The 26,061-nt window shown below is 42.4% G+C and overlaps 1 protein-coding gene across 7 annotated transcripts in view; it reads right to left on the bottom strand.

Moving 5' to 3' along the window:
* Positions 1-10,831: 10,831 nt before the first annotated feature.
* SNCAIP (synuclein alpha interacting protein) overlaps positions 10,832-26,061 on the bottom strand; it is a 157,342-nt gene continuing 142,112 nt past the window's right edge. For 3 of the 7 annotated variants that reach the window (XM_049649070.1, XM_049649071.1, XM_049649069.1), the window contains exons 9-12: positions 25,290-25,382; positions 23,676-24,744; positions 22,305-22,375; positions 10,832-11,418 (exon numbers count right to left, since the gene is read on the bottom strand). In XM_049649070.1, coding sequence (XP_049505027.1) covers positions 11,334-11,418; positions 22,305-22,375; positions 23,676-24,744; positions 25,290-25,382 — 1,318 coding nt within the window. In that variant the 3' untranslated portion in view covers positions 10,832-11,333. Of the gene's footprint in view, positions 11,419-22,304; positions 22,376-23,579; positions 24,745-25,289; positions 25,383-26,061 lie in introns of those variants that run through there. The other 4 variants (XM_049649075.1, XM_049649074.1, XM_049649073.1 and 1 more) reach the window with 3 other exon arrangements.

Below are 26,061 nucleotides of genomic sequence, written 5' to 3'. Positions count from 1 at the left end.
AGGCCTGGAGGAAGAAATGGCTGTCATTAATTTAACTCAGAAACAAAAGTTACTGAAAGGGTTGGTGGAATCTCATTCTCTGGAGAGTTAATAAACTTAGTCCATGCTTCCATTATCTGAGAGGGTATACATGTACTACTTCTAGCAAGTATGGGGGGCAGGGCGCTGACCTCTCAAGTCTCTGCTCAGAGTACCATGCTTTTGCTTTCCACATGTTTATTACCAAAAAGCAGAAGAAAGTGTGCTCTTACCTTACAATAAGAAAATGTAATGGCAGGTAGAGTTGGTAGAGCCACTTCTATGGTGATGGTTTCTATCAGCACAATCCTCCAGGAACGAATGTCAGCCAGACCTGCAATGTTTAAGGAGACCGTGGGGTCTGAACTTGTGTTTAGGAAAATGCTGACACGTATTTGAAACTTCATCTGACACATTCTGCAATACTCACTGCCCAAGAGAAGACATTTTCATCCCTGGTTTTTAATGTTATTCTCTTTTGAGGGCTTAGGGATGGACCTCAACGTTATTTTAAAATCGGTTCCTCCAAGCAAGGACATTTACTTGGTTAGGTAGCCAATTGAGAAACTCTCTTGCTGAACATTTTCTATGGTATGGGCTGTGTGTGCTCCTTAGGGTTTGTGGTATGTCTGAAAAACAGAAGGGGCACGGGATTCAATTCTTTGAGTCTTGTCTAGAAGGAGTATGAAATAAAGTAACTATTTTTAAGTGTCCATTGGACCAAGAAAAGTTCTAGCAAAATGGCGCTGAAATCAGAGGTGTGATTTTTCAGAATGTAATTCTAGGAAGGAACGATACCTAGGAATTCACTTGGAAAGCTGCTCTTATAGATACAAACAGAAAGCGTGTTCCATCCTTTTCTGACCACTCTAAAACTTAAGGATAAATTACTTCCTGCTGGAGACTTATCATTACCATTCAGCAACTGTTGGGAATGTGACGTGGCCGGATTGTTCTTGCAGATTTGTGCATGGATCCAGATAAGCCTCGAGGTTTGCAGCCATGTTGCCAAGAATCTATTCAGCCGAGGCACAAATAGAATTGTTCTTTTCTCTTTAAAGCCTGGACAGGTTTTGGAAATAGGCTGTGACTATAAATCTTGCACATGAATTGAAGAAGGCAACCACCATCAGTAACAACTAGTCACTTCTCAATTTACTCAATATTTACTTCCTGTACCTGCAATTTACTGCTTGGACCAAGTTCATGAAAGTTTTAAATATGTTTATGTTTAAAAATACAGCTCTTTCAATAGCGATGAATGTAAGGGAGATAAATGCTATAGTGATGAGTAACTCTAGTAATTTGCTTACATGTTCTTTGTGCTAAGTTAGTATATATGTGGAGGCTGATGATGTGAAGGAGGAGCCTGAGGGGAGAGAAGGGAATGTGAGTTAGTCACCTGTGAAAAGATTTTTTATTATTATTTATTTTGAGATAGAGACAGAGAGAGAGAGAGCGTGCATGTGCGTGAGAAGAGAAAGGGCAGAGAGGAGAGAGAGAATCCCATGCAGGCTCCATGCTGTCAGTGGAGACCCTGATGTGGGGATCAACTGGATGAGCCATGAGATCATGACCTGAGCTGCAATCAAGAGTCAGATGTTTAATGGACTGAGCCCCCCAGGCACCTCAAGATTTTTTGAGCAATGGGAAATGGATGCAAAAAAAAAAAGCATTGAGGGAGAGGAGCTTAATGTAAAAGAGAACTTCTCTTCCACCTCTCATTGACAATTCTTTTCTTTGAACTCAGTTAGAACATGCTTTACCTGTGTTGTAGGGTGAGTTTTCCTCCGTCACATACCACCTCTCCCTGCCCCACCGGCCCTGCTCTTTCTCCCACCAAGCCAAGACCTGGCCTGTGCATTTGGAACTTATGGGGGCTAAGGACACAGAATAGGCTTTTTTGTGATGTAACCCAAGTTGCACGAGGAAGGAAGAGTAACTCAAGTTACTCTTTCAGTGTAAGTTACAGACAGTATCCATGGTAGCACTAAGTTCATCTTTGCCATGAGAAGAGAAGGCTGGTAGCCCCACCTACCTCCACGTGGAAGATCCTTGACGCCATCCTCACCCCACTCCACACCCTGCCTTGCGGGGCAAGAGAGGAGAGCCCATGCTGAATGCTGAACCCAAGAGGGGGCTGAGCCTTGAACTGAGTGGTAGGGGGAAGTTTCAGGGGGAAGACCTAGGAGGAGGGTCAAGGAGTGTGTGAGTTAAGGTCGTCTGAGAAGCGACCACCTAAATGGGATTAGATGTGTAAGAACTTCCTTGAGGGACACACGTCTGAAGGATAAAGGAGAGGGGGCAGGATCAGGCAGGGGGAGCCTTCAGACTGGGATGCAGTGTTGACATGTGTGGAAGGAGAGAGGGAAGGGCCAGAAATCACATGGGAAGAGCCTCAGACAGCAGAGTATCGTGGAGAAAATAATGGCGAGATTAAGGAGACTCCCAGTCCAGCTGGCAAGAAGATAATGTTTGGGCTCTAATACCCCTTCTGTGCCCAGTCATTGTCCAAGAAAAACAGGGCAGGGAGTGTGGCCCTGAGGTGAGCACCACAATGGTGTGGGAGGCATGTCCCACGGTAGCTTCTCTTGAAGACAGCTGAGCAGGGTTACCGTCATGGCCGCCAGAGGAGGGACACGTGGTGTTGTCACAGGAAGGGTCATAGTGAAGGTCTAAGGGTCTATGACCTTGGCCCTGGGTCTGGGTTAGAGCAAGAAGACAAGTTGAATTATACAGAGAACTCACTTCTGAATCATTGCCCACCTGCCTGTGGGTTGGAAAATACCACTTGATCAAGTTAAGGACTCACTAAACATTTTCCAAAATTCTCTGAGTTGGACAAGCTACCGGCCAGTTGCCGTGGACATGTAATGCTGTGTTCATATCTGCAATTGTCATTTTGATAATAGAATTATATGGGGACAGGGGTGGTCAATCAGTATATCTGAGTGTATCTGTCCACCTTTATTAAATTTTAACCTTACAGGGCACCTGCCTGGCCTTGGCCAAACTCAAAGTGATTTCTCCCAACTCTGAAGAACTAAGCCCCCACTACACATACAGTTTCTTTCTTTTCTTTTTCTTTCTTTCTTTCTTTCTTTCTTTCTTTCTTTCTTTCTTTCTTTCTTTCTTTCTTTTCTTTCTTCCTCTTGGTTTATTTATTACAGAGAGAGAGCATGTGCTCAGGGAGAGGTCAAGAGAGGGGGAGAGAGAATCCCAAGCAGGTTCTGCTCAGGGCAGAGCCCAACGTGGGGCTCGAACCCACAACCACAAGATCATGACCTGAGATGAAATCGAGTTGGACGCTCAATGAACTGAGCCACCCAGGAGCCCCACACATACTGTTTCTCTCTTGCACTTGACCTCTGTGTGTCTATGACTTCTCCCATCCTCAAAAGACAATGAGCAACTTGAAAGTAACAGTTGTCTTACACTTTGAATCAGCACTGCTTTACACACATAGTTGTTTTGGGGTTTGACATCAGGTAAGCAAAGGGATTGAGCAGCCTGGGGTATAAGCTGGGAAAAAAAAAAAAACAAACCTGAAGAAACATTTATTTCAGCCTACTTTACTTTCAGAAGGTTCTAGCAGTGACTTATAATAGAAGACACAGATGTGTCACAATCATGAAAAAGGATAAATGTATAGAATGCTTTCAATTTATATAATGCTATATGTCAAATATATTTCAAAAGAAAGAATAAAGAAATAAGGACAAAGGAAAGGGGTGAAGTTGGCATGGGTACAATGAGAAATCACTGAGCTAAGGATGGCTACTGAGATTGAATGCAAACTTTACTTCTGACCTTTTCCTGGCAGGCAAGACGAAAAGGAAAACACAAGTTATATAAGGTTCTTATTAGCTAATAAAAAAAAAGCATGCCAGTTTTTCTATACAAGCAGATTTTTTTTCGAGCACTAACTTTAAGGAGAACTTATTTTATGGTCCCTTATAAAGCCATTGACTTTGAAAATATATGATGGTTTCAATAACAGTTTTATAAAAAAAAAATATAGGGAAACTTTTTTTTCCTGTATGGCCATTTCTTATATTGATTTTTGATAAATGCCATAGTTCAGAGAGGACATTTCTTTGGGGACTTAGGATGTAGTTCAACCTTCAGCAGGGAAACGAGATTGATGGATTATGTCTGGGCCTGTAGCCTGGGAACCATGGGATACAGTAATAATGCCCACAGGCTAAGTATCAACTTGAGATGATTAGCAAACAAATGAAGTTGTATTAAAACAGAATATAACTTTGGCTGTATTTTTTTTTTTTTTTTAATCTGGCTAAATAGCTCTGCCCTGACAAATACATTTTGTCTTGACACTGGGCCTTTACCATAACAAACTCCATGTAGGTACAATAATCTAAAATTGATTCCACTAGGACCCGAACTCCTACTAAGACAAATCCTGGAGGATGTGACAAACAAACGTTCCAGAGGAAAAATCCTTGGGTTTACAGATCCGTTGAAGCACCCAACACAGAGGAACCAGTTGCTTTTAAATTCGGAGATTCTTCAAGACTTGAATGTGCCTAATATGCTTTCACAGATTGAGTTCCCTGGTAAACAGACTCTGATTTAGCGATGAGTGCGTAGTTTATTGCAGATGGCTTGGGGAAACAACACCTAAGGAAGACGAGAGAAGAGGAGGGGGAGGGAAGGGAGAGGAGGAGAGCAGGATAAAGCAGAGGAGGACGTTGGGTGAAAGCCATGGGGAGCTCTGAATTTGCATGGCTTTTTGGGGTTGTATCCGGTTGGATGAGGAGCTGGGTCTGTACACCCCCACAAAACCACTCACTGGGGACAAGCTGTCCTCGGAAAGGGTGTGCTCTTGGGCAAGGTGACTTTCTTTAGCAAATGGCAACTCTCTGAGAAAGCTAACATCTCAGGGCCAGCAGCACTGCCAATGACTGGGGACTAAGCCCCAGACTTTTGAAGGTGGCACATCATAATCTATCAAAGGATTTTCTCCGCACAGTGTTTTTGTTTTCGGTTTTGTTTTTCCAAACTAGCAAAACATACTTTTATCCTGAAGCACAGCTAAAATATTTCCCAAAGCTAATGGTAGACAAAATATAATTTGTGAAACGCTGCTCTATTCCAATGACCAGATGTAGACTCTTTATTCTTGAGGATAAGTACCTCGTTTCGGTTTTATATTGGGCTACTCTTCCCAGAAGCTAGATGGAAGAGACTTAGTCAATGAAAAGAGCTTATTTTACTCACATAATTTGGGGGGAGAGTCCAAGGCCTGTGTAGCTGCTCACGGAACCGGGTTCTACCTCTTTTCTTCTGGTCCCTTTTTGGCATGTAATTTTTGTTCTCATGGCTGTAAGAGGTGCTGCTCTGCCCGAAAGGGAAAAGCGGCAAAGGACAAATGCCAGGCAAGCTTCTTCCTCCACAAAACATTCAGAGGCACCGTATGCTTTCTACTGGCTTTTCATTCGCCAGAACAGTCACGTGACCGTTCCTAATTTCCAGTGCGTCCGGTAAAGTGATTTTACCTGAGAACATTTAACTGGTTTCTCCTAATTGGGAAGAACAAGAGAAAGGATCCTGAGAAGGCAGCTAGCACTGCTGACCACAAATAATAGCTGTTAAATCCTTCCTTGTTCCTGACTGGCTGGGCAACTGCAAGAACAAATACCGTAGAAGGAAAAGAAATACAGTTATACGATATTCCTATGGATATGAGCACAACATCGCAACAGATGGCTATATTTTCCAAATTTATCCGGTTTAACTCAGACTTTCCACATTTCATCAAAAGCTATATACATTTATTACCCTAGATTTATGGTTGCCTTTCTACCACGTGGGACAGAGCTGTGCACGTGGTAGACACTGACTGTGTATTCATATGTGTGTGTGTGTGTGTGTGTGTGTGTGTGCATGCGTGTTGCGTAAACAGAGGAATGTCTTTGGCATACATTATGGCACTCTACTGAGTCATGAAGTCATAAAATATATCCTGTGTCTTGCTGACATTCATGGGAAGCCCCCCCAGTGGTGGTTGAGGAGGAACACTGAGGATGGGTTTTAGTCCTTGCTTTGCTGTGTTTGGTCTTCATTACAACACTGTCAGATGGGTAGCTTCTGGATAATTTGATTTTTTATGTATAGATTTTAGAAAATCTTGAGAAATAACAATGGAAAAGCTACTCTACGATTTAAAAAGTAGGGGCACCTGGGTGGCTCAGTCGGTTGAGCGTCCGACTTCAGCGCAGGTCATGATCTCATGGCTCATGAGTTCGAGCTCCCTGTCAGGCTCTGCGTAGACAGCTCAGAGCCTGGAGCCTGCTTTGGATTCTATGTCTCCCTCTCTCTCTGCCCCTCCCCTGCTCATGCTCTGTCTCTCTCTCTCTCTCTCAAAAAAATAAAAATTAAAAATGAAGATCCCTTATTGAAAAATTGTTCTCTCTTCTACCTATCCCATTCAGAAAAGATGTCTCCCTTTCTATATGATTTTTAACTTTCTGCATAGGAAATTACAGTTGAATATGATTTCCACAGTTACACATTAAACACACAGACACACTAAACAGAAGAAGAGTGTGATGGGCCCACTGGTATTTCTTTAAAACACCTAATACTCTCTTCATATCCACCTCCAGGGTTAAGGGCTCTCCATTCTTCCCCTCTCCTTGAGGACGGGTCTTTTTCTGTCTGTCTTCTCAAGTACTGTCTCAAAGGACAATTCATAGCATCACAAAATTAGAAGCAGAGGCCACAGTGGACGCCAGATCATTCTGCATGTATGATATGCTCCCAGCCGATGCCAATGCCACGTTGCCTGGCCCCACTTTGAGTAGCAAGGCATTGGTTTTAAAGATTGGTGGCCTAATTGGAATTTTGGATAAGTTTTTACAAATACTGATGTCTGGGTTCCACCCGGAGAATTGAATTTATTTATTATAGGGTTGGCTTGGGCATCAAGTTTTTAAAAGTTCCCCCAGGAGATTCTAATGTTCAGCAGAGTTTGAGAACCAATAAGCTATGAACCAATTACAATACTTTTTTTCCCCACAGGTCCTTCCAAATACACAATTTGTTAACTTATGTATTCTTGTATGCTCCCGCTGTAGTTAATGCCAACTTCTGGGTGTTTTTGTTTTTGTTTTTTTTTAAATTATTTTTATTCCAAGAGAGAGCCTAGCACAGGACCCCATTCTTGGCATGGGCTCCATCAGAATCTGTTGACCACATCGGCATATAGAAAGAGGATTGTTTCTGCTTCTGTGCTGTGGCAAGAAAGGAGAGATTTCCTTTTCATTGTAAGTATGGGTCTAGCACGTTTCTATTTACTGCAACCCCTCTGCCAGGCTTCTTCCAAGGAAGATCCTATGAAAAGGGTTTCCAGATCTTGGGAGCCTAGGGCAGACAAAGGAGAAAAAATGGGGTGTGGAGATGTCAGCAAGAGAGAAAAAGGGAAAAACAGGAGGAGGAAGGGGTGGAAGAAGAATGGGGAAAAATGAGAAGAAAATAAGATGGGTATAAGGGTTGTAGGCGTTGAAAATTACTGAAAAAAATTGCCAGTAGATATTTACTAGCCACCATTTATGAGAGGTGACATAAAGATTCTTGTTGAGATGAAACAAAACAAAACATAGGGGCACCTGGGTGGCTCAATTGGTTAAGCGTCCAACTTCGGTTCAGGTCATGATCTTGCAGTTCATGAGTTCAAGCCCCGCATCGGGCTCTGTGCTGACAGCTCAGAGCATAGAGCCTGCTTCGGATTCTGTGTCTCCCTCTCTGTCTGCCCCTGCCCGCTTTCTCTCTCTCTCAAAAATAAATAAACATTAAAAAAGAAACATAGGGTCTTGTTAGAAGACAGGAATCAAGCACTGAAAAAGTTACATTAAACTGTGCAGTGAAGAATAAAGGGGGAATAATACCAGAGATAACACAGGACTTTTAGAGAGACTGATCAACAAATGAGAGTTATAAGGCAATAGACAGCATAGACTCCATTTTTATGTGGGGAAATGGTATCAATCCTGTTGCAATGGATCCCTTATTCTTACTCGGCCTTATCAGTTCAACTCCAATTATGCATATAGGTGGCTACTGAAGAAGTAACATTTAACCCATTCTGTATCTGGGAGTCTTTCAGGCAGTTATTTAAATATTTTATAGTTATTTCCTCTAGCACGTATGATCCAGTATGTTGTCTGCGAATATTTGCTTTGAGGAAAAAAATTAATTTTCAAAATTTACTTGAAGATGCCCTTTAAGAGTCTCATCCCCACTCCTAACGCCACGATGCACCTCTAGAAGTTTCTTCTTAGAGGTGAGGTCTCGATAACTAATAAACATTAGTTTATGAGAATAAAGAATGGGAATTCAATCCAGTCAAAGTGGTGAAGGTTTGGTATCTGGTTATCTTTTCTGAGAAACATGGTTAATTTGATGTTTGAACTTGGGCAATACGAGTCCCTTCAGTGGCATAAAAGAAGCCGGCCTTTAAAAGATGCAGACAGATGCTGAGAGAGTTTTTTACAGTGGGGCTGAGTTTCCTGTTCTGCTGCATATAATTAGGCATGCAGTTAGAGCTTCACTCACTTTACTAGCCCAGGGGGAGGGAGGTGGGGCAGGGGTCCCAGACTTCAGCTTACTTAAAGGAAACACACTGTCTCTTTCTTTAACATCTAAGTGTGTCTCCATTTCCGTAAAGATAGAAGACTTTGTGCGTTCATTTTACAAAGTCTGCACAAAACTAAGCTTGTGGTAAGGAACACATCAGTTCTATTTATTTCAAGCAAGCATAATTTATCCATTTCATAAAGAACTTGGGTGGTAAAGACGGTGAACATGCCTGATTTAAGGATCAACATCTTTGGTGTCCTAACAACATCATTAGACACAGAATGCATTGCCTCGGCAGTCTGGGTAGTCTCCATTTCCTTGATTTTCTGATTTTACCTTTTTTTTTTTTTAATTCTTTTCTCTTCTGGGCTTAGTACTGTGGTATCTGCAATGCTTGCGTTGGGCGCCTGGGTGGCTCAGTGGGCTAAACATCTGACTTGATTTTGGCTCAGGACATCATCCCGTGGTGTGTGAGATTGAGCCCCACGTGGAACTCTGTGCCGACAGTGCAGGACGTACTTGGGATTCTCTCTCTCCCTCTCTCTCTCTCCAAAATAAATAAATAAAAACTTTAAAAAATCTATAAACATTCAAAAAATCAATAAATGAAATGCTTGCATCAATAAACAACTGAAATGCCAATTTTCCAGGTCAAGGTAGCGTCTCTTTCTTTCAAACTCTTGGTTTTCTCTGCTATGTTTCATTGAGAACTCGGTGTCTGGCTCACAAAATCGCTATACAATGCTCAGCCCCCTTCAACTTTTAAGTTAAAAGACGCAGTCTAAGAACAAAGCTAGGGTGCCTCAGGGGGACAGAGAGAGCACTCTCTGGGTCCCCATTCCTTTGCAAGCCCCATTCTAGAACTAAGTCCAAAAGGTTGGCTGTGTCACTCTACTGTCATCTCTTCAGCAGCAGGCGGAAAACACGGGAATCTAGGTTTCCCACGTGCTGGCCATAGATTCTCTATTAGAATTTCAACACCAGGATGCAGCAGGGAAATGTGAAGAAGGAGAAAGAGTACTTGAGTCCAAGGGGCCCAAATCAAAATAGGGCATCTCATTCGAGGAAAAGACAAGGTGAGCAAGGCGGAACCACACAGGGCACTGGGCTCTAACCAGGGGAACTCATAAGACCCACAACAAGGACAGAGCAAACTGGTTGAAATGCCTAGGTGGAAAGGAACTTACCTACTGGCCTTGCTCTTTTCCAGATTTCTCGGGGAGGCAAGGTTTCTTGCCCACGACCAGAGTTGTCCAGAAGTGGAACCCATACCCACAACTCATGATTCCTGTGTGCGAGTCCAGTGGGTAATGCACTGAAGAGAGGACATGGGGCAGGACAGGTAGGACAGTGCCGTGGTGATAATGAGCACACCCGTGCCGGAGCCAATTCTGCTAGTGACACGTAGCATGACTTCAGACGTAGGACCTAAGCTTTCCAAAGTTTTAATTTTGAAGCTATAAAAGGGTAACGGTAGTATCTCCAAATAAGTGTGGCTAGTACATAAAAGGCATTTGAATATTAGGCCCTTTTTCTATACCTTCCTTCATCTTGTCAAGCTTAAGTTTGTCACACGATCCACATTGGCAAGATTGCCTCTCAACTCAGTCTGTAGGCCTCTGGTGCCCACCAGGATACAGAATGGTCCACAGTTGACCGCAGAAACACTGCTAGTAACTGTGAATAGCATACAGTACTCCCTCCTACTGGTAAGAACACATTTGACTTCCCAACTCAAATTTGACAGGCCTCTTATGGGCCATGCCAACACTTTGAAAATAAAACTCTTGAAGTTTCAACAGAAATATATTCTTACATGATAGGACGAAACCATCTGGAACTTACTGCTTACATGCATTCAAAGAGCTGTATCAACAATAGGGTTGTTATAAACTCAGGCTCCACACTGTCTCCTAAAGGGATTAGACAGGTCTCATAATGTGTTATAGACAGAAAAAGTGACCCAAGCAGGGGCTGAATCCCTAGCTGTCATTAGTATTTTCTCATGTCAACGCTGGGATTTGAGAAGACAGAAGGAATTGACTTACTTTATATACTTGTCTGATCCTTTAGTACTTAATGAAAACTAGAATGTTTTATTTCACCCCTATGGGAAATAGCTAAACCTGGCAGTTTGTTCCTGAAATAAAATATCAGCAATCAAAATACTCTCAAGGTCCCTAAGAGACCAGAACATCACAGGCTGATTAGAAAGTAGGTGCCTCGAGCTTATAGGTGCTGTTAACATTGTTTTATTTCCTTTATACAAAAAGTAGAAATGACAGAAAAAACGCTCTTGACAGAAAACAGTACCACTGACCTGGTCTCACTGAGGAGCTGAGCCAAACTGCCCATTTTACTGGAAAAAGAATGTTCAATCAACATTAGCAAACACCCATGCAATGGATGAAATAAAAGATGGTACCGGTGGCTTGGTGGACGTTGTGTGGGCAGGCTGAACCAATCCACGCTCAAAACAACATAACATTTGCCCGATCATGCTTTTAAACAGCATCTCTTTAGAAACAAGTTATATATACAAATATCACCCCAAAATGTGTATTATAGAGTCTACTACTATAAATTTAAGGCATCCTGATATTGTTCTTCTGCTGGTGAGGCATTGTTCTCATGATTCTATTTCCATAGTGGAGAGTCCAGAAACTTCCAAATGGTGTCCCAAGGGCGGCAATGAGAGATAATAAAAAAGTGATTTACAAGAAGAGTTCATTTGACTCTGGCTCAGCAATGTGCTTTATGCTGCAGGATTTCTTCATTTTTCTGTTGATGTCATTATGCCTAAGCAGAAGAGAAACCATAAAGGCCAGAATTAGATAAAATTATGGTCAAGTTACAAGACAACACCACTAAACAGCTCACCAAAAATGGAAATTATCCTCATACAAACCACACTGAAGAACACTTCATTCCAGTAGGCAAATTATTTTCTTTTCATATAAACCACTCTTTAAACAATAAAAGCTATAGTCATGTAATAACGCATATTTATTGAACACTTTTAATTCAGTTCTGGAAGTAATTTCTCAAGCATGCTGACTGGAATCCAGGCACAATTCTAGTCCAGTGAATTTTATCAGAGTCAAATAAGATAATAAGCATAGTAATGCTGGTCGAGTGGAAACAAGAGCTGTTTCTAGCTGATTGACATGGATTCCCTGGTGATATCTTGAATCTCCAAAAAGCTTGAACCTTAATCACATAAAGAAGATGCTAAGGGGATGTGACTACTGAGTAGCAGCATGTTGGAAGACCCTAAGTAGGTAAGTCTAGGGGAAAAAGAAGAAACTAGGGAGCAGCAATGCTGTTTTCCCATCAATAATTGATACTTAGTGAGCCTATGGAAAGAAGGACAAGTCAAGCCCTGGAACAGTTCTGTTTCCTAAGTGAATTTCCCTCTAGGTAGATGCATTCATTTTCATGAGATATTACTCACACTCTAGGTATAAGAATCTTCCAGAGAAGAGTTCTCTCCTGAAGGTGGGTAGCCTACATATTAATAAATTCCCTCTTGTTGGTACATCAGACAAAAACAGTGTTTCTGGGAATGCTACTTCCTAACATGAGGACATATGTGGATGAGAACCCGAGGTGGAGTTTTATGGCCTCAGAAATGTGCTCGCTTACAAAGACCATGTAGTCTATTCTCAGGGTTCTAGGAAATATTTGATTCTCATCAACATCTGAAAGTTCTAATTCTTACATCATTTATTTGTCTGAATAAAACTTTTTTTAAAGAAAGATTTTGTTTCTAAGTAATCTCTATACCCAACAGGGCACTTGAACTTAAAACCCTGAGATCAAGGGTCACCTGCTCTAGCGACTTAGCCAGCCAGGTGCCCCTAAACAGAACTTTGGAGCATTTCCAAAGACAAGAAAGGGAAGAAAGGGAAAAAAAACCCTGGCTGATTAAAAGATGTCCAAGGGACTTCCAATTAAACACGGTGGATTAAATACACTCATTTGCCACCCCTTTCTTACAAAACAACGCTAAAAGGAAAGTAAAGAAATAAAAAAAGGTATAAATCTCAACGAATGAGGGAAGTGAGCAAGGAGATGATAACAAAATACCAACACTTTCAGAAACAGGAAGGTTGATGGACCTGTGGAATTGATTTAGTAGAGGAGAAGACGCAGAAATCTAAACTTTCAGTCAGGGAACCCAACATATTGATTGGCGACAGTGGGTACTGAGTGGGTGCTGAGAGTGGGAGGTTGATTTGAAAAATTTGTGGAAGTAATAGTTCATATCCCAGATTACCTCTCCAACCCAATGAGGCCAGGTGACTGTCCCTTTCCCAATGTGAAGGAAGACTGGAAGTTACAATTTGCAAGGCATGAACCAGAGAGACTCTGAATTCAACTGAAGGGGGTGGAAACCATGAGATTAAATGAACATTTCCCTAAGTGAGAAAGCGAGAATAGAATTCTCAACCCATCTCCTATTGGTCTGACTCATGGATTCTTGGCACTCAGGTTACTGACTCTACCAGGAGACTGTAGTTGCCTTAGCTTGATAAATCAACTGGCCAAGAGAAAAGACCTACAAATACTGCCACTTCAGGATTTTCACAAAAAAAGAGCCTAGTCCTTGCCAGTGTGTATATGAAGCAATATCTACCAGTCAGAGAGCTTCGCCCATAAAATCAGAGCTTCTATTCAGCTTTACTGTTTTGTTCTTTAATATAAATGAGTTAGGAATCATCAGACATTTGAGTAAAGTGCTACTAGGGAAGACAGGGACCAAAATAAAGAGAGAAATGGAAGTCAAAGTTAACAGAGATAACATAGGGAGACAATGAGAACTTTAAACATTTTTAACAAGAAAAGAAAAACCGAGAAAATGTTTGCAATTCATATTACAATGGGTTAGTCTTTCTAATATGTAAAATATAAAGAGCTGCTATAAGTCAAAAGGAGATGACCAGAATGTCAATAAAATGAAGGGTTAAAAATAGTACATTCATACAATGAAATAATATGTGGCTATATAAAAGAATAAAGAAACTCTTTATACATGAATACATAAAGAACTTTAATGTGTCAGGTGAGAAAAAGCAAGAGACAAAACTGTGTTTATCGCTTGCCACCTTTTTTGCAAAAAGGAAAAGACAAAAATATACATTTATATTTGATTGTACAATTTAAGTAAGTCTTGCATGTATAATGCTATAAAAAGGAAACAAAGAGAAAACCAATAAGGTACTATTAGAAATTAACACCATTACAGCAAAAATAAAAAAAAATTAGAAAGATTGGAAGGTACAGGTCAATAAAGACCTTAGAAAGAACTAGAAAAAGCAAAAGTATGGGTAAAGATAAAAAGGATGGATAAAGTATGGATAAAGATAAAGACCTGAGGGTTGACTCAGTGTGTCCAGCATTACAATAATAAGATTTCTAGAAAGAGTGAACAGAGAAATTACAATGTAGAAAACATTCAAAGACAGCATATAAAAACATTTCCCAGAATTGAAGCATATAGGTTTCAAGACTGAAAAAGCCTTCCAAGTGTCACAGGTCAGGAATGAAAATAGAATCATGACAATGTAACAAGAAATCATAACACTGGGAAATAAAGAGAAAATCGTAATAAATTCCAAGGCATTAGCAATTAGAAATGGAGCTTCTCAACAGACATATTAGAAAAAAGAAGAAAAGGAAACAATGTGTTCAAGATTCTGTGAGAAAATAATTTCCTATCTAGAATTCTATACCCAGCCAAACACACCTAATCCAGTATGAGAGCAAATTGAAGATATTATCAGACAGGCAGAGTCTCAACAAATTTAGCATCCACCTCCCTAGGAAGAAGGAGATCTGTTTACCAAGACAAGAGCATACACCAAAAATGAGAAAGGACAGATTCAGGAAATAGGGCTCTAGACAGGAGAGAAGCAAAAGAAATTCCCAGAATGATGTATATGGGAAACTCCAGGAAGGCAGCTGTATAGCACTGCCAGATAGCAGCAGTCCAGAGTAGGGCAGGAAGAAAGAGGTTGTCTCTATGAACAGACAAACTGAGAGATGCCTGATTTGTCTGAATGCACTGAAAGAAGATTTCTGTCTCCAGAAAAATGTTAAGAAATGAATTGGAAACTAAGAAGTCCAAATTATTTTCTCCTCAGAAAATGTAATGTTATAACTAGAAAGGGAATACGATATAGCATACTGCATGCATTCACTGTGAATCGTATTTAGATAGCCACAGTAATAATAAACACCAAATACTGATTTAATCTCAAAGATATATTTAATCCCAACTATATTAATAGTGGCAAGAGGATGTAGGTAGGTGTGTGTGTGTGTGTGTGTGTGTGTGTGTGTGTGTGTGTGTGTGTTGGGTGGGGGGCAGTGTTGGGTGCTGAAATAGAGACAGACAAGTTTGGTTCATCATGGAGAATACTGAGTTTTGGAATCCTGGCTCCAGAATTTATTATCCTTACTGTATAAACTTGGACAAGATACATAATCTCTCTGTGCCTTGGTTTCCAATCTGCAAAATCTGATAATACTAGTATCTACCATATTGTGTTGTTGTGAAGGTTACAACAGTCGTATAATGCTTTGTAACTGTTAGCTGTCATTTTTACCTTCTATAGTAGAATGCCAATATATAACAGAGAGAATATCTAAAATTGAAAACCTGTAGGAGCATGTGATTTAGCCGTACAGGATACGAGAGAATACATCTGAAGGAAAGCCAAATGACTGATTCAGGAAAGTGGGAACAGGACACGGTAGGTTGGGCAAAGGACAGCTAGTTTTTGTTATAATGCTAGTAGGACTATTGTATGTACCTAGAGCAGTTCAACAAAAAATTAAATGAAAAATAAATAAAAGTGAAAAAGAAGGCTTAGGTTATAGTCTAAAGATAATATCATCATTTAGACATTAACAAAGTGTTTCTGTTTTAATATGAGGGGTGCGGTGGTCATAAAATACTAAAAAAGAACACTTTCCTTGGGACAAAACCCAGCATGAACAGGGCTGACTCTAGAGCAAGTAAAATGTTAATCTGAGGCATTTATTTGAATAATATCAGGATAATTCAAGCCTCTCTGCATCCTTCAATTACCTAGTCCTGAATTACCAGTATTCAAAAGAACAAAAGTGTTTGGGTAATTCTGGCATGAATTATTCAGATAATTTGCTGTTCCTTGATTTCATTTTTGGAGATGAAATCACATTCTCAGTGACCAAAATTGGAAAGAAGAAAGGCTTAAATTTAAGTAACAGCTTTTCAAGTAATCTAACTTGCTGATTCATCCAGGCCTGGATTCCATATTTCCATAGCCCATGGTGACCAGACAGCAATTTACTTAGAGGATTAGTCAAAAATGGCCCACGGGCATGCATTACATTTTCACTGATCACCAAAACAGGGAGACTTTGTAACTTTTTGTGATCTCCTTCAGAACTTTACCGAGAGCAAATCTAGAAATCCCACCCACTAAAAGATGGGATTCTGGTTCAAAGAATGAAAACCTGCCCTTAAAACACCCACACTAAAACTCACTGTAGGTAGGTGGGTTGTAATCAAAAGGCCTAGGTTTTTACAGAGGACACCATTCTTTCTGTGGGGTGATGGGCTCAGTCCTTATTATTTCTCTTTTTCCCTCTTTAGCTTTCTCCACTCTCCCTCTCGCCAAATGTTTAGGAGGTTGCTAGCGTGTGCGAGGCACTGAGCTAGACACTGGGGGTAAAGATGGCAATATGGGGAGGCTGTCAAGCACCGTATACATTTTACGGAGTTTACTGGTGTTTTAACCATGTCCTCTGTTAATTGTCTCTGGACTCTGATCTCTTTTATGAAGGCAGCATTGCCTTGTGCTGGCACAGCAAAATGCGTGGCTGTTTGCTAAAGACGTTGCAGTGAGTGCACTGGCAAACCAAGGCTGTGGCATTCGGTAATGTATCTGCACTGCTCTCAGTGTGGGAAGGAAAATCCCAAAGGACTGTGGTTGGAGCAGGGAAGCTTGGTGAAGGTACTGGAAGTTGTCTGGTAAAGTCTGTACTTTTAAGCCTCAAACAGATTGCTGCTTCTCTGAAACTCCAGCCTTACTAAGAGTTGATAAACAGGCACTGCTCTTTTTTTGTTGTTGTTTATACATTTATTTTTGAGAGAGAGAGAGAGAGAGATAACAGGGGAAGGGCAGAGAGAGAGCGAGGGAGAGAATCCCAAGCAGGCTCCATGCTGCCAGTGTAGAGCGCTATGCAGGGCTCGATCTCAGGAACATGAGATCTTGACCTGAGCTGAGATTATGACTTGGAAACTTAATTGACTGAGCCACTGAGGCTCCCCCAGGCATTTCTCTTTTAATGTCTGGAGACACCCCGTGGTGGCCGAGGTGGTGCAAATATGACACTAACAGAACATTACACAGTTAAAACCTGGACCCTGGAGGGAGGTGAGGAAAGGAAAGTGGATGTGGGAGAAGGAAGTTGCTTGTTCTTAAATTTTGTGATTACATTTATCCAAGAATTCACATGCTGAAAAAATGCATTTCAGGTGGGGTGATTTTGGGTTTGAAGGCAGGTGTTCCCTCTGTACCCTCCTACTTATAGTTCACGGGTGTTCCACACATTCATTTCCTGCCTTCCAAGGGCAGGGGGATTGAACATGGGATCTTAGTTGCAATAGCTTTTTCTAGGTCTCATCAGGGCTTTGGGACTAAACTAGGTCTCACTGTCTTCCTGTGGTGGAATGTGCCTTTTCCTTTCCCAGTGGGTATATGGGGCATATGAAAAGAAACTTTGAGGCACCCGGGTGGCTCAGTCGGTTAAGCGTCTGACTCTTGGTTTCGACTCGGGTCATGATCTCACCGTCGTGGGATCGAGCCCCCTGCTGGGCTCTGCGCTGACAGTGTGGAACCTGCTTGGGATTCTCTCTCTCCTCTCTCTCTCCCCATCCTCAATGTGCTCTCTCTCTCTCTCTCAAAAAAAAAATTAACTTAAAAAAATTTAAAAAATAAAAAAAAAAAACACCTCCATTTGTGAATCATGTTCTGGTCATCCTTGGGAACTCTTGCAGCTTTTATAAAAAGTTTGCTAAGTTGTGCTGAAACACTGGGAAGGTCAGATCATTTTAACTATTCCCCACACATGGGTATGTTTCTATACACACCCAACTGTACTATGCAACAGCCAATGACAGTGCAGTACTGTGGCCTATATGAAGGAGAACTTTCCCTTGGAGAAATGTTCAAGATTGGGGTCTTCTCTCTCCTCCAAGTCACAGGGACAAAGCTTCAGTACGAAATAAGGGTTTTCCCTCTGAAACTAGTATGAACTCTACGGAAGCAAAGGTGACGGTGGGTGCAGGGTGAGTTGTGCAGGGAACACAGAACCTGGGGATACACGAAGAGGAGTGAAGGGGAAGCTGACCAGGTGGGTTCTAGGGATTTCTGGGGCTGAGGAAAGCACCTCAGGGGCCTGCTATCAATTCCTACTGATGGACTGGCTCTAGGTCCCAGAGTTAGTATATTAGGAATGAACACACACTGGAGTGCCTGGGTGGCTCAGTCGGTGGGGTGTCTGATCCCATGGTGGGTGAGTTCAAGCCCCGGATCAGGCTCTGTGCTGGAAGTGTGGAGCCTGTTTGGGATTCTCTCTCTCTCTCTCTCTCTCTCTCTCTCTCTCTCTGTGCCCCTCCTGCATGCTTTCTCTCTCTGTCTCTTTCTCTCTCTCTCCAAATAAACTTAAAAAAAAAAAAAAAAAAGAAATGAACACACACTTCAGATCAGGGCTTAGAAGTGGAAAGTACAGTTTTTGAGCAATAATATTGCTAACGTCTCTAACTATTAAATCCCCTTTTAGTATTAGCACTTGAACCAACTTTTCTGAACTGTTACATTAAGACTCTGTCTGCCCTGGGGAAGTCATTCTAGAACTCTGCAGTCAACATGTATCAGAGAGCATGGTAACGCAACAATGACTGAGTAATTACAGAAACATCCCTTCAAGAATCCTTAAAAAAGCATATGGGTTAAAAGTAAATACTTTACGCTAAAAACTTCAAGACAAGATTAGAATGTGGTTAATTTACTGTATTCAGAGAGACTACGGCAAGGGTGTATTTACTCAGCAGGATCAGGGATTCCTTTTTTGCGCTGACTGCATCTGTCTGTCATGGCTCTGGAAGGGCTCGTCAGTGGGGCTGAGGGTACACTGTACTTGGGACAGCCTTATGCCGGGGCCTCACCTCTCCTTTTCCAATGGCTTCCACATCTTTGTTCATTTTTCTCTTTAGCATGATACCCTGACATTAAGGACATACACGTGTGTGTGCGTGCGTGCACACGCGCTGGTGGGGGTGAGTTCCCTGAACTCTGACCTCCTTCTGGGCATGGCAGATGACCACTGCCACGCCTCACATCGTCTCAGGCCAAATACACCTCTCCCGCTGAAGCGGCTATCGAACAACGCTGACATCGATGCAAAATATCTGATACTACCTCTTGGTTCTGGATGTGTAATTCCCGGTGTGGCTAATTCCTTGGCAGTAAAATGAACACTAATGGTGTTCATTACTTAATGTTTTTTTAACAAGTCTGCTCTCGTGCTGGTGCTATGACTAGGGTTCCAGGCCACAATGTCACTGTGGTCAGAGGGGGTGTGACTGATGGCGGCCAGGGGATAATACTCTCTGCCTATTGGTAGCTGGAATCAAATCTCACTTCCTGTGTTACAGGTCTCACATGGACTTAAAGTCTGGGAAATGAATGTCTTATTGGCATTTTAAGACAAATAATTGCAAACATTCCCTTGGAGTTGTAATAACTCAAAACCAACTTGTCCTTTATAAGGAAAAGTAAAGATAAATCTGCTTGTTATAAACAAAGTCATCCTCTGCAGTTGAAAACACACTGGGAAAGCTGTCCAACGTAATGGAGTTGAATCTACTTTTAAAGGACATTGAAAAGAAATTTAGATTTTTTGCCATCAAGCTGTGACCAATTTAGAAAAATAAATAGTAAACAGAACTACCGTACAGAGGTGATATTCTTTAAAATGCATTTATTGCCCGTATTTTTCTCTTACCAGGAAAAACAGATGTTTCTTAGGAACTAAAATGTGGTTCCAGCATCTGCCTGGAACTAGGTCTCACTGCCCCCACTCTTTCTCCGGGGACACAGCAATAGGGCCATTCAGGGGCATAATGTTTGGAACCAACTCCAACCCAATGACCCCCAGTGGTTTCCAAAGTTATATAATCCTGGGGAATCCCTGCCACCCGAGAGGAGTCATTTAGCCTTCAAGCAAACTCTTGGGCCAAGATGTGAAGGCGTCCCTGATGGATGAACACTTGGGTTTCTTTCCATATTGCGTCCTTCTGTGGGATGTTCTTTCCATGGTCCCCAAGGCAAAATGAAGCAAGCATTAGAGTCACTTAGGTGTTTTTCATGCTCACAATCTCATGCTATTTCATTTCTCTGAGTTACCTTCATTTCAACTACAGCTATCCATCCTTACTTTATCTAAGGAGTGAACTCCGGCCTTGTTCTCTCCGCCTCTGTAGTATGAGTGAGTCACAGAAACCTCTCCTCTCCAGCCTGAGCAAACTGGTGAGTTTTCACTTTCTACAGAACACATGCTAAATTGCAACCATGATAGAGGAGAGTTTAATTTATAAGGTAGGGAGGGGAAGGGGTCAGTAAGGGATGCTTACTTAATAAAATACACTGAATATTTTTATTTTGGGGTTTCTGCTGATCACTGCACTCAAGCTCTGTTAATATGTAGAGCCAGTGAATTTGAGGTTCAAGACTGAACCTTCCAAAGGACTGTTTCTTAAACGAAGTACAAAAGTGTTACCCTAGTGTCAGACAGCTGAGTAGCCCTAAAACCTCTTTGATGCTCTGATTTTTTTCTTTCAATGTTTTTATTTATTTTGCATATGCAAATGGGGGAGGGGTAGATGGAGAGGGAGAGAGAAGATCTGAAGCAGGCTCTGTGCTGACGGAGAGCCCGATGCGGGGCTTGAACTCACAGATTGTGAGATCATGACTGGAGCCAAAATCAAGAGTCAGACATATAACCAACTGAGCACCCAGGCGTTTTTATAATTATAGTATAGAAGACAGCTCAGCTTTGCTCCTTTGCTTGTGAAAAGACAGGATGAAATATTTCTGGCAGGATGGTTCTACTGTGATACCAACTGTCTTATTTCCGGGTACTGGAGGAACCTGTAAGAGAGGAGAGATGTTCTCCTTCTCTCTCCCAAGAGTTTGCCAAGTCTTTGTGCTGCCTTTCCTGAGGGTATTGTTGGTGACTTCTGTTTATGACAAAAGCATAATTTTCCAGGCACCTGAAGACACACTGGACCTCATATGGGACTGAGAAGGGTATAGGAGTGGGGAAGATGGGTTGAGAGGAAAAGAAAAAAGCCAGTAAGCAATGGGTTCTCAGCACTGGCCACGATTCCCTGCTCCATTGTGGACAGAAGCAGCCCAGACTCAGGCAACATGTGAATCTGACCCAAACTGAATGGTGGTAACCAGTTAATACCCAAGCTCCAAGGTGCTTCCTTCAATACACTGACTTAGTGAGACCCCTAGGGGCACTCCCTGAAATGATGGGGATTTACCTTTCTTCCAGCCTGATTACATTTGATTTAAAGGGGGGGGGGGGGGGGGGGGGGGAAGGAGAATGACATTTCTTGCACCGTGGTATTCTGACCTGAAATTTACCCTCACAACAACAAACACACCCCTATTCGTGTGTGTTTATCATTATACGTACAAACAGGCATACATTCGCCAAAACATTGTGGAGGGTTTGGGAAGGGTGCTGGAGGAGGTGCCATTGTGTTCCTTTAAGTCATTAAATTAAATTAAGTTTGAGTGATTTACAAGCGATAGTCTCCCTTCTGATGAATTTGGGGGTTACTTCCGAGAGAAGCCAGTCACAGGGCACTGGTTACATGCACTCACCCTCGACCACTCTCCTTTTCCATTTCCTGCTTTGTCAGGAAGTGGTGCGCATTCCCTCGGGAGGAAATAAAGTCCTGATGCAGAAGGACTTGGCCCAGGGAAGTGCCTGAGCCGACGGGGACCTTCGGACATGATCCTTTTAGGTGCACAGCCCATGCACTTTGGACCGTAAACATTTTGTTTGAGAAAGACCCCTGTGTCACTGGTGGGCTCACAGACTGGCTCGCTGATGGGTGTGGCAGTTCCGAGTGTTAAGCTAGCGCAATCTCAGAATGGCAGGGCCCTGTTTCTCCCAAGCACGGTGATGACGCTTTCAGCCTGAGGATCAGCGATGAAACCAAACCTCACCTCTGCTTCACAGTGCTGATTCTGATCAGAGATGGGCTCATCCAACCCGTGACAGGAAGTTTAATTTCTAGACTTACTTGGTACTTGACTCCATTAAAACAAAGCCTGAAAGCCAAAGTCAACTGGGAGACACAGCGCGTTTGTAAGCTGAGTAGATTCCTCCGCTCTCTGCGGCTGGATCAAAGCCCCTCCAATAGGGCACTGGTTCCCTTCCTAAGGCCCATCTTATAAGACTGGCTGCTTCTATTTGCGGGGGGAAAGGTGGCATTTTCTTCTTCCTTTCGGCTCCTGCTAAGGGTGCTCTGGTACCGTAATTTACAAGGTCATGCAACTGAAAGCAAAGGCGTGGCCCTGCTGCGCAAGGCACCCGCTAGCACCACGTACCGTGCACGGTTACGCAGAGGCTCTTCGGTCAGCGTGTTAGAGGAAAGGGTGACGCAGCTGCCGTACATCTCCTAGAGAGGTGCAATCAGACATCATCTGAAAACATGCAACGAGCTCAGCACATGCACGCGTCTCGATAAACAGGAAGCATGCAGGAAGCAGATTAGTGGATGCAAGCTTCATACATACTTCGAGGGGCATGGGGAGCTGGTGGGATCCTTCTCTTACTCCTGAGTGACAGAACCCATTAAGTTACTCGGGAAAGTCTTATTTGAGCAAGGTAAGTTTGGGCATATGAAACCCAAAGGGGCTGGGCTTCGGGGCAGGGGTGTGACTTTTCTCACGGAAATATACATGTGAGGAAGTCCTTTGCAACAAAGGCAACTGACCTTGGATATCAACGTATAGTTAAAATCGGTGTTCAATTAATTAGATACTAACTGAAACTCGATTTTAGTATTGCAAAAGGAATCTGGACAGTTCTTCAACTGCACTGTAATGGAGTTTTACCATATGGCAAATTATCAGTTATGCAGGCTGTGACTCTCTAGATCGCAGGATGGACATTCTAGGTCCTTCTACCCCTCAGCATTTCGCATTTTGGCTACTGTACCATTTTTTGGATGGCATGGCATGTGCAGAGCATACAGGACACATTGCCTACAGCCTACAAAGACATTCATATCTCCCATTCACCAGTTTTAAACCACAGATTATAGTCCCCGGTTTTCTAGTAAATGCAATTATAAGATATAGTTCCCGCCACACTCTGCCATCCCTTATGTACTGCCAAGTGCTTCAGACTGCTATGGCATCCTGATCAACACTCAGGGGTGAGTATCATAAAACGCCAACGTGGAGGTCCCTGTGGTGTATTCATTTCAAAGGTCATTCCAAAGTGGAGTAGTTAAGTCTTTGGAAATAGAGTTTCTATTTATGTGCTCTTTAATCGGGCTTGAGGATAAACTATCCGGTCAGATGAGGAGAACAAACTCTTCCTGAGGCAGAATCCATGCCAAGGAAGGGCCTGATTTCACATCGATTGGTGGTCTCATCTTGCAGAAATGCCTTCCAGTTTAGGACTCCTAACACTCAAGGATGAAACTATTTTGGGAAACTGGGGGACCAGAATATAACCTCCTGTGATTTCTTTCATCTTTCTCTTTTAGCATATTTTCCAAGGAAGAGCAAAGCGTATATACTTTAATATGACATATATCCTTAAAGAACACATGGACTTAGCTGTCCATGCATCCCTTTGGAATTTTCTGGGGATTCCCTCAAGGTGGCAAAGGTCAGCAATCTGTAGTGTTAGGAACAGCACAGTGAATTCACAGGCAAGAAATGGGATATTCTCCAAAAGGCACTCACCGCCTTATTCTTTCCTTTGCTAGCAGAGCTCACGGGACTTCTCTTGGCATCTGTTGTCTTCCTTCCAAGTGAGGTTAACGGCAGTGTGGAGGTCTTCAGCTGGTTGGCTGCCTGGTAATTGTTATTATTGTTCTGGTTGCCACTGAGCGTCTCCATGATAGATCGGAAGGTTCCAAAAGGCCTTTTCAGTTGATCCCCCGATTCGCTACCCGTAGAGGTCCTCTGGGGGGTCCTGCCCTTATCTCTGTCCTTCTCCCCAGTGGGCTCGAGGCTAGCTTGCTCCATCTGGACCACGGGCTCCTCAAAGGTAACTCGGAGTTTTAAGTTCTGAGATGTCCGGCGCTTGGAAGACGGAGACTTGAGGGCACTTTTGGGGCTCATGGCCACTTTCTGGGTGGTGGTGCTGTCAGGGCTGGGCTGAGTAGGGTCTCCGGAGGGCTGGCTTGGGGGAGTGGTCCCTGAGGCAGGACACTGGGATTCCAAGTCGGGTTCGCTGCTCTCGGAGGTGGGAGATGGGCTATGGCCATCTAGAGATTTGGAGGCTTTGATACCAAAAGGAAACCTGCGTCCTGATGCCAACGTGTGTTTCTTGATCATCAGGTGCAGGCTTTCTGCGCTGTCCACACTCTCCACACTTCCCACAATGGGCTGCGGTCTGGGCCTGTCGGCCTTCCTCACGGGTGTGCTCTTGGGGTCCTCAGAGGTGTTGGAATCGGTGTCGGACTCACTCAGGGACCGCTGCATCAGCTGCCTCAGCCGAGCCAACTTCAGCTCCCTCTTGTCTGCAGGGATCTTCTTTGAGTTTCTAGAAGAAGCCTGAGCATCCTGGAATTCCAAGGACAGCTTTTCCTGGGTGCAGACACTCTCTGAGATATCCTTCCCCAGTAACTGGCGGAGGATTTTGTCAGAATCTTCATCTTTTGCTTTGGCCCTGGCCCGGCTGGATGCCGACAGGCTTCCGAGCACCTGAATCCCCTCTTGGACCCCGGGTTTGCTCTTGGCTACAGACTCATCATCCGCATCTGGAGATTTCCACTGGGACCTTCTGGAAGCGGGGGAGGATGGCGAACTGAAAGATGATGAAGAACATATGAGGTGATCTCCTATCACTGATTGCCTCCACTGCCACTAACGACTTACAGATCGACAGGACTGGAATAAGAAAAATCACTTAATGTCTGTGCTCATCAATCTCCAAATAACTCCAGAGTGGTAACCATGACCACAGTGTAGTGGGCCTCATACCTAACGCTATGACGAGAGATCTGTCTACTGTTTTACTGTTTACACATCAATGTTGTGCCAATTGCATTCATTATTCTCATCTTCACCAACCTTATACACCTACGTATCCTTATTCCCATTTCACAGGTGAAGAAATGAAGGAATCTGACTGTGACTTTTCTGTAGTCAGAGAATGAAGAAATGGCAGAACCAGAGATGAAGCCGGGTCTTCTGACATCAGGTCCAGGGCGTTTTCCCCCTGTAACGTCTCATATTTATTCCTCTTTATAAACATAAAATATGTTCTGTTTTTGTCTTCTTCAAGTCCAAAAGAAGGCTCAGAGACTAAAGACACCTAAGAACTCTAACCATTAATGTTCCTGGTATTACCTGGGCGAGGAAAGGAGGGACTTGCCCTCTGATTTCTGGGCTTCTAGAAGTTGTTGGAGCTGGTTCTGCAGTGTGACACGTTCCATTGTCTGTCTGGGAAAAGTGAAGCGAGACACATAAGCTCTCTGATACATGGCCACTACTATAAATGAGTAGGTATAAATTTTGTCATGATAATTTGCAATAAATTGCAATAAATCCCAAAGCCTTACAAATACGCATGGCCTTCGTCCTCACCGTGCAGAAATCTTCGAAGGACACAGTCAATTACCCAAAAGGATGCTTATTATTCACATTAGCAAGAAACTCTAAGTAGCCTAAATGCTCATCAATAAGACTCAGTGAATAATTTAGTTGCTTCCATAGAGGCAGCTATTAAAAATGATCTATTCCAGTATCCATGACATAGAAAAAGTTTCCCTAGTATATGTATAAAGTAGATACATATAGATATAGAAATACATATACATATATATACATACATATATTAAGTAAAAAAGGAAGTTATAAAAATAGTGGGTGTAGTATATTTTTTTTATATTTTAAGAAACATAAAAGAATATAAATATAAATATAAATTTCTTTATATGAGAGAAATATAAAAGAAACATTTTTAAGAAATCCCTCTCTGTATATAAAATATATATTACTTATAACATATATGCTTATATCATACTTATATGTATTATTTACTCTTTCCACATTGTTTAAATCTTTACTTATAACATATATGCTTATATCATACTTATATGTATTATTTACTCTTTCCACA

Source organism: Panthera uncia (genome assembly GCF_023721935.1).
Source record: "Panthera uncia isolate 11264 chromosome A1 unlocalized genomic scaffold, Puncia_PCG_1.0 HiC_scaffold_17, whole genome shotgun sequence".
NCBI lineage: Eukaryota > Metazoa > Chordata > Mammalia > Carnivora > Felidae > Panthera > Panthera uncia.
This window is presented reverse-complemented; position numbering and strand designations above follow the sequence as displayed.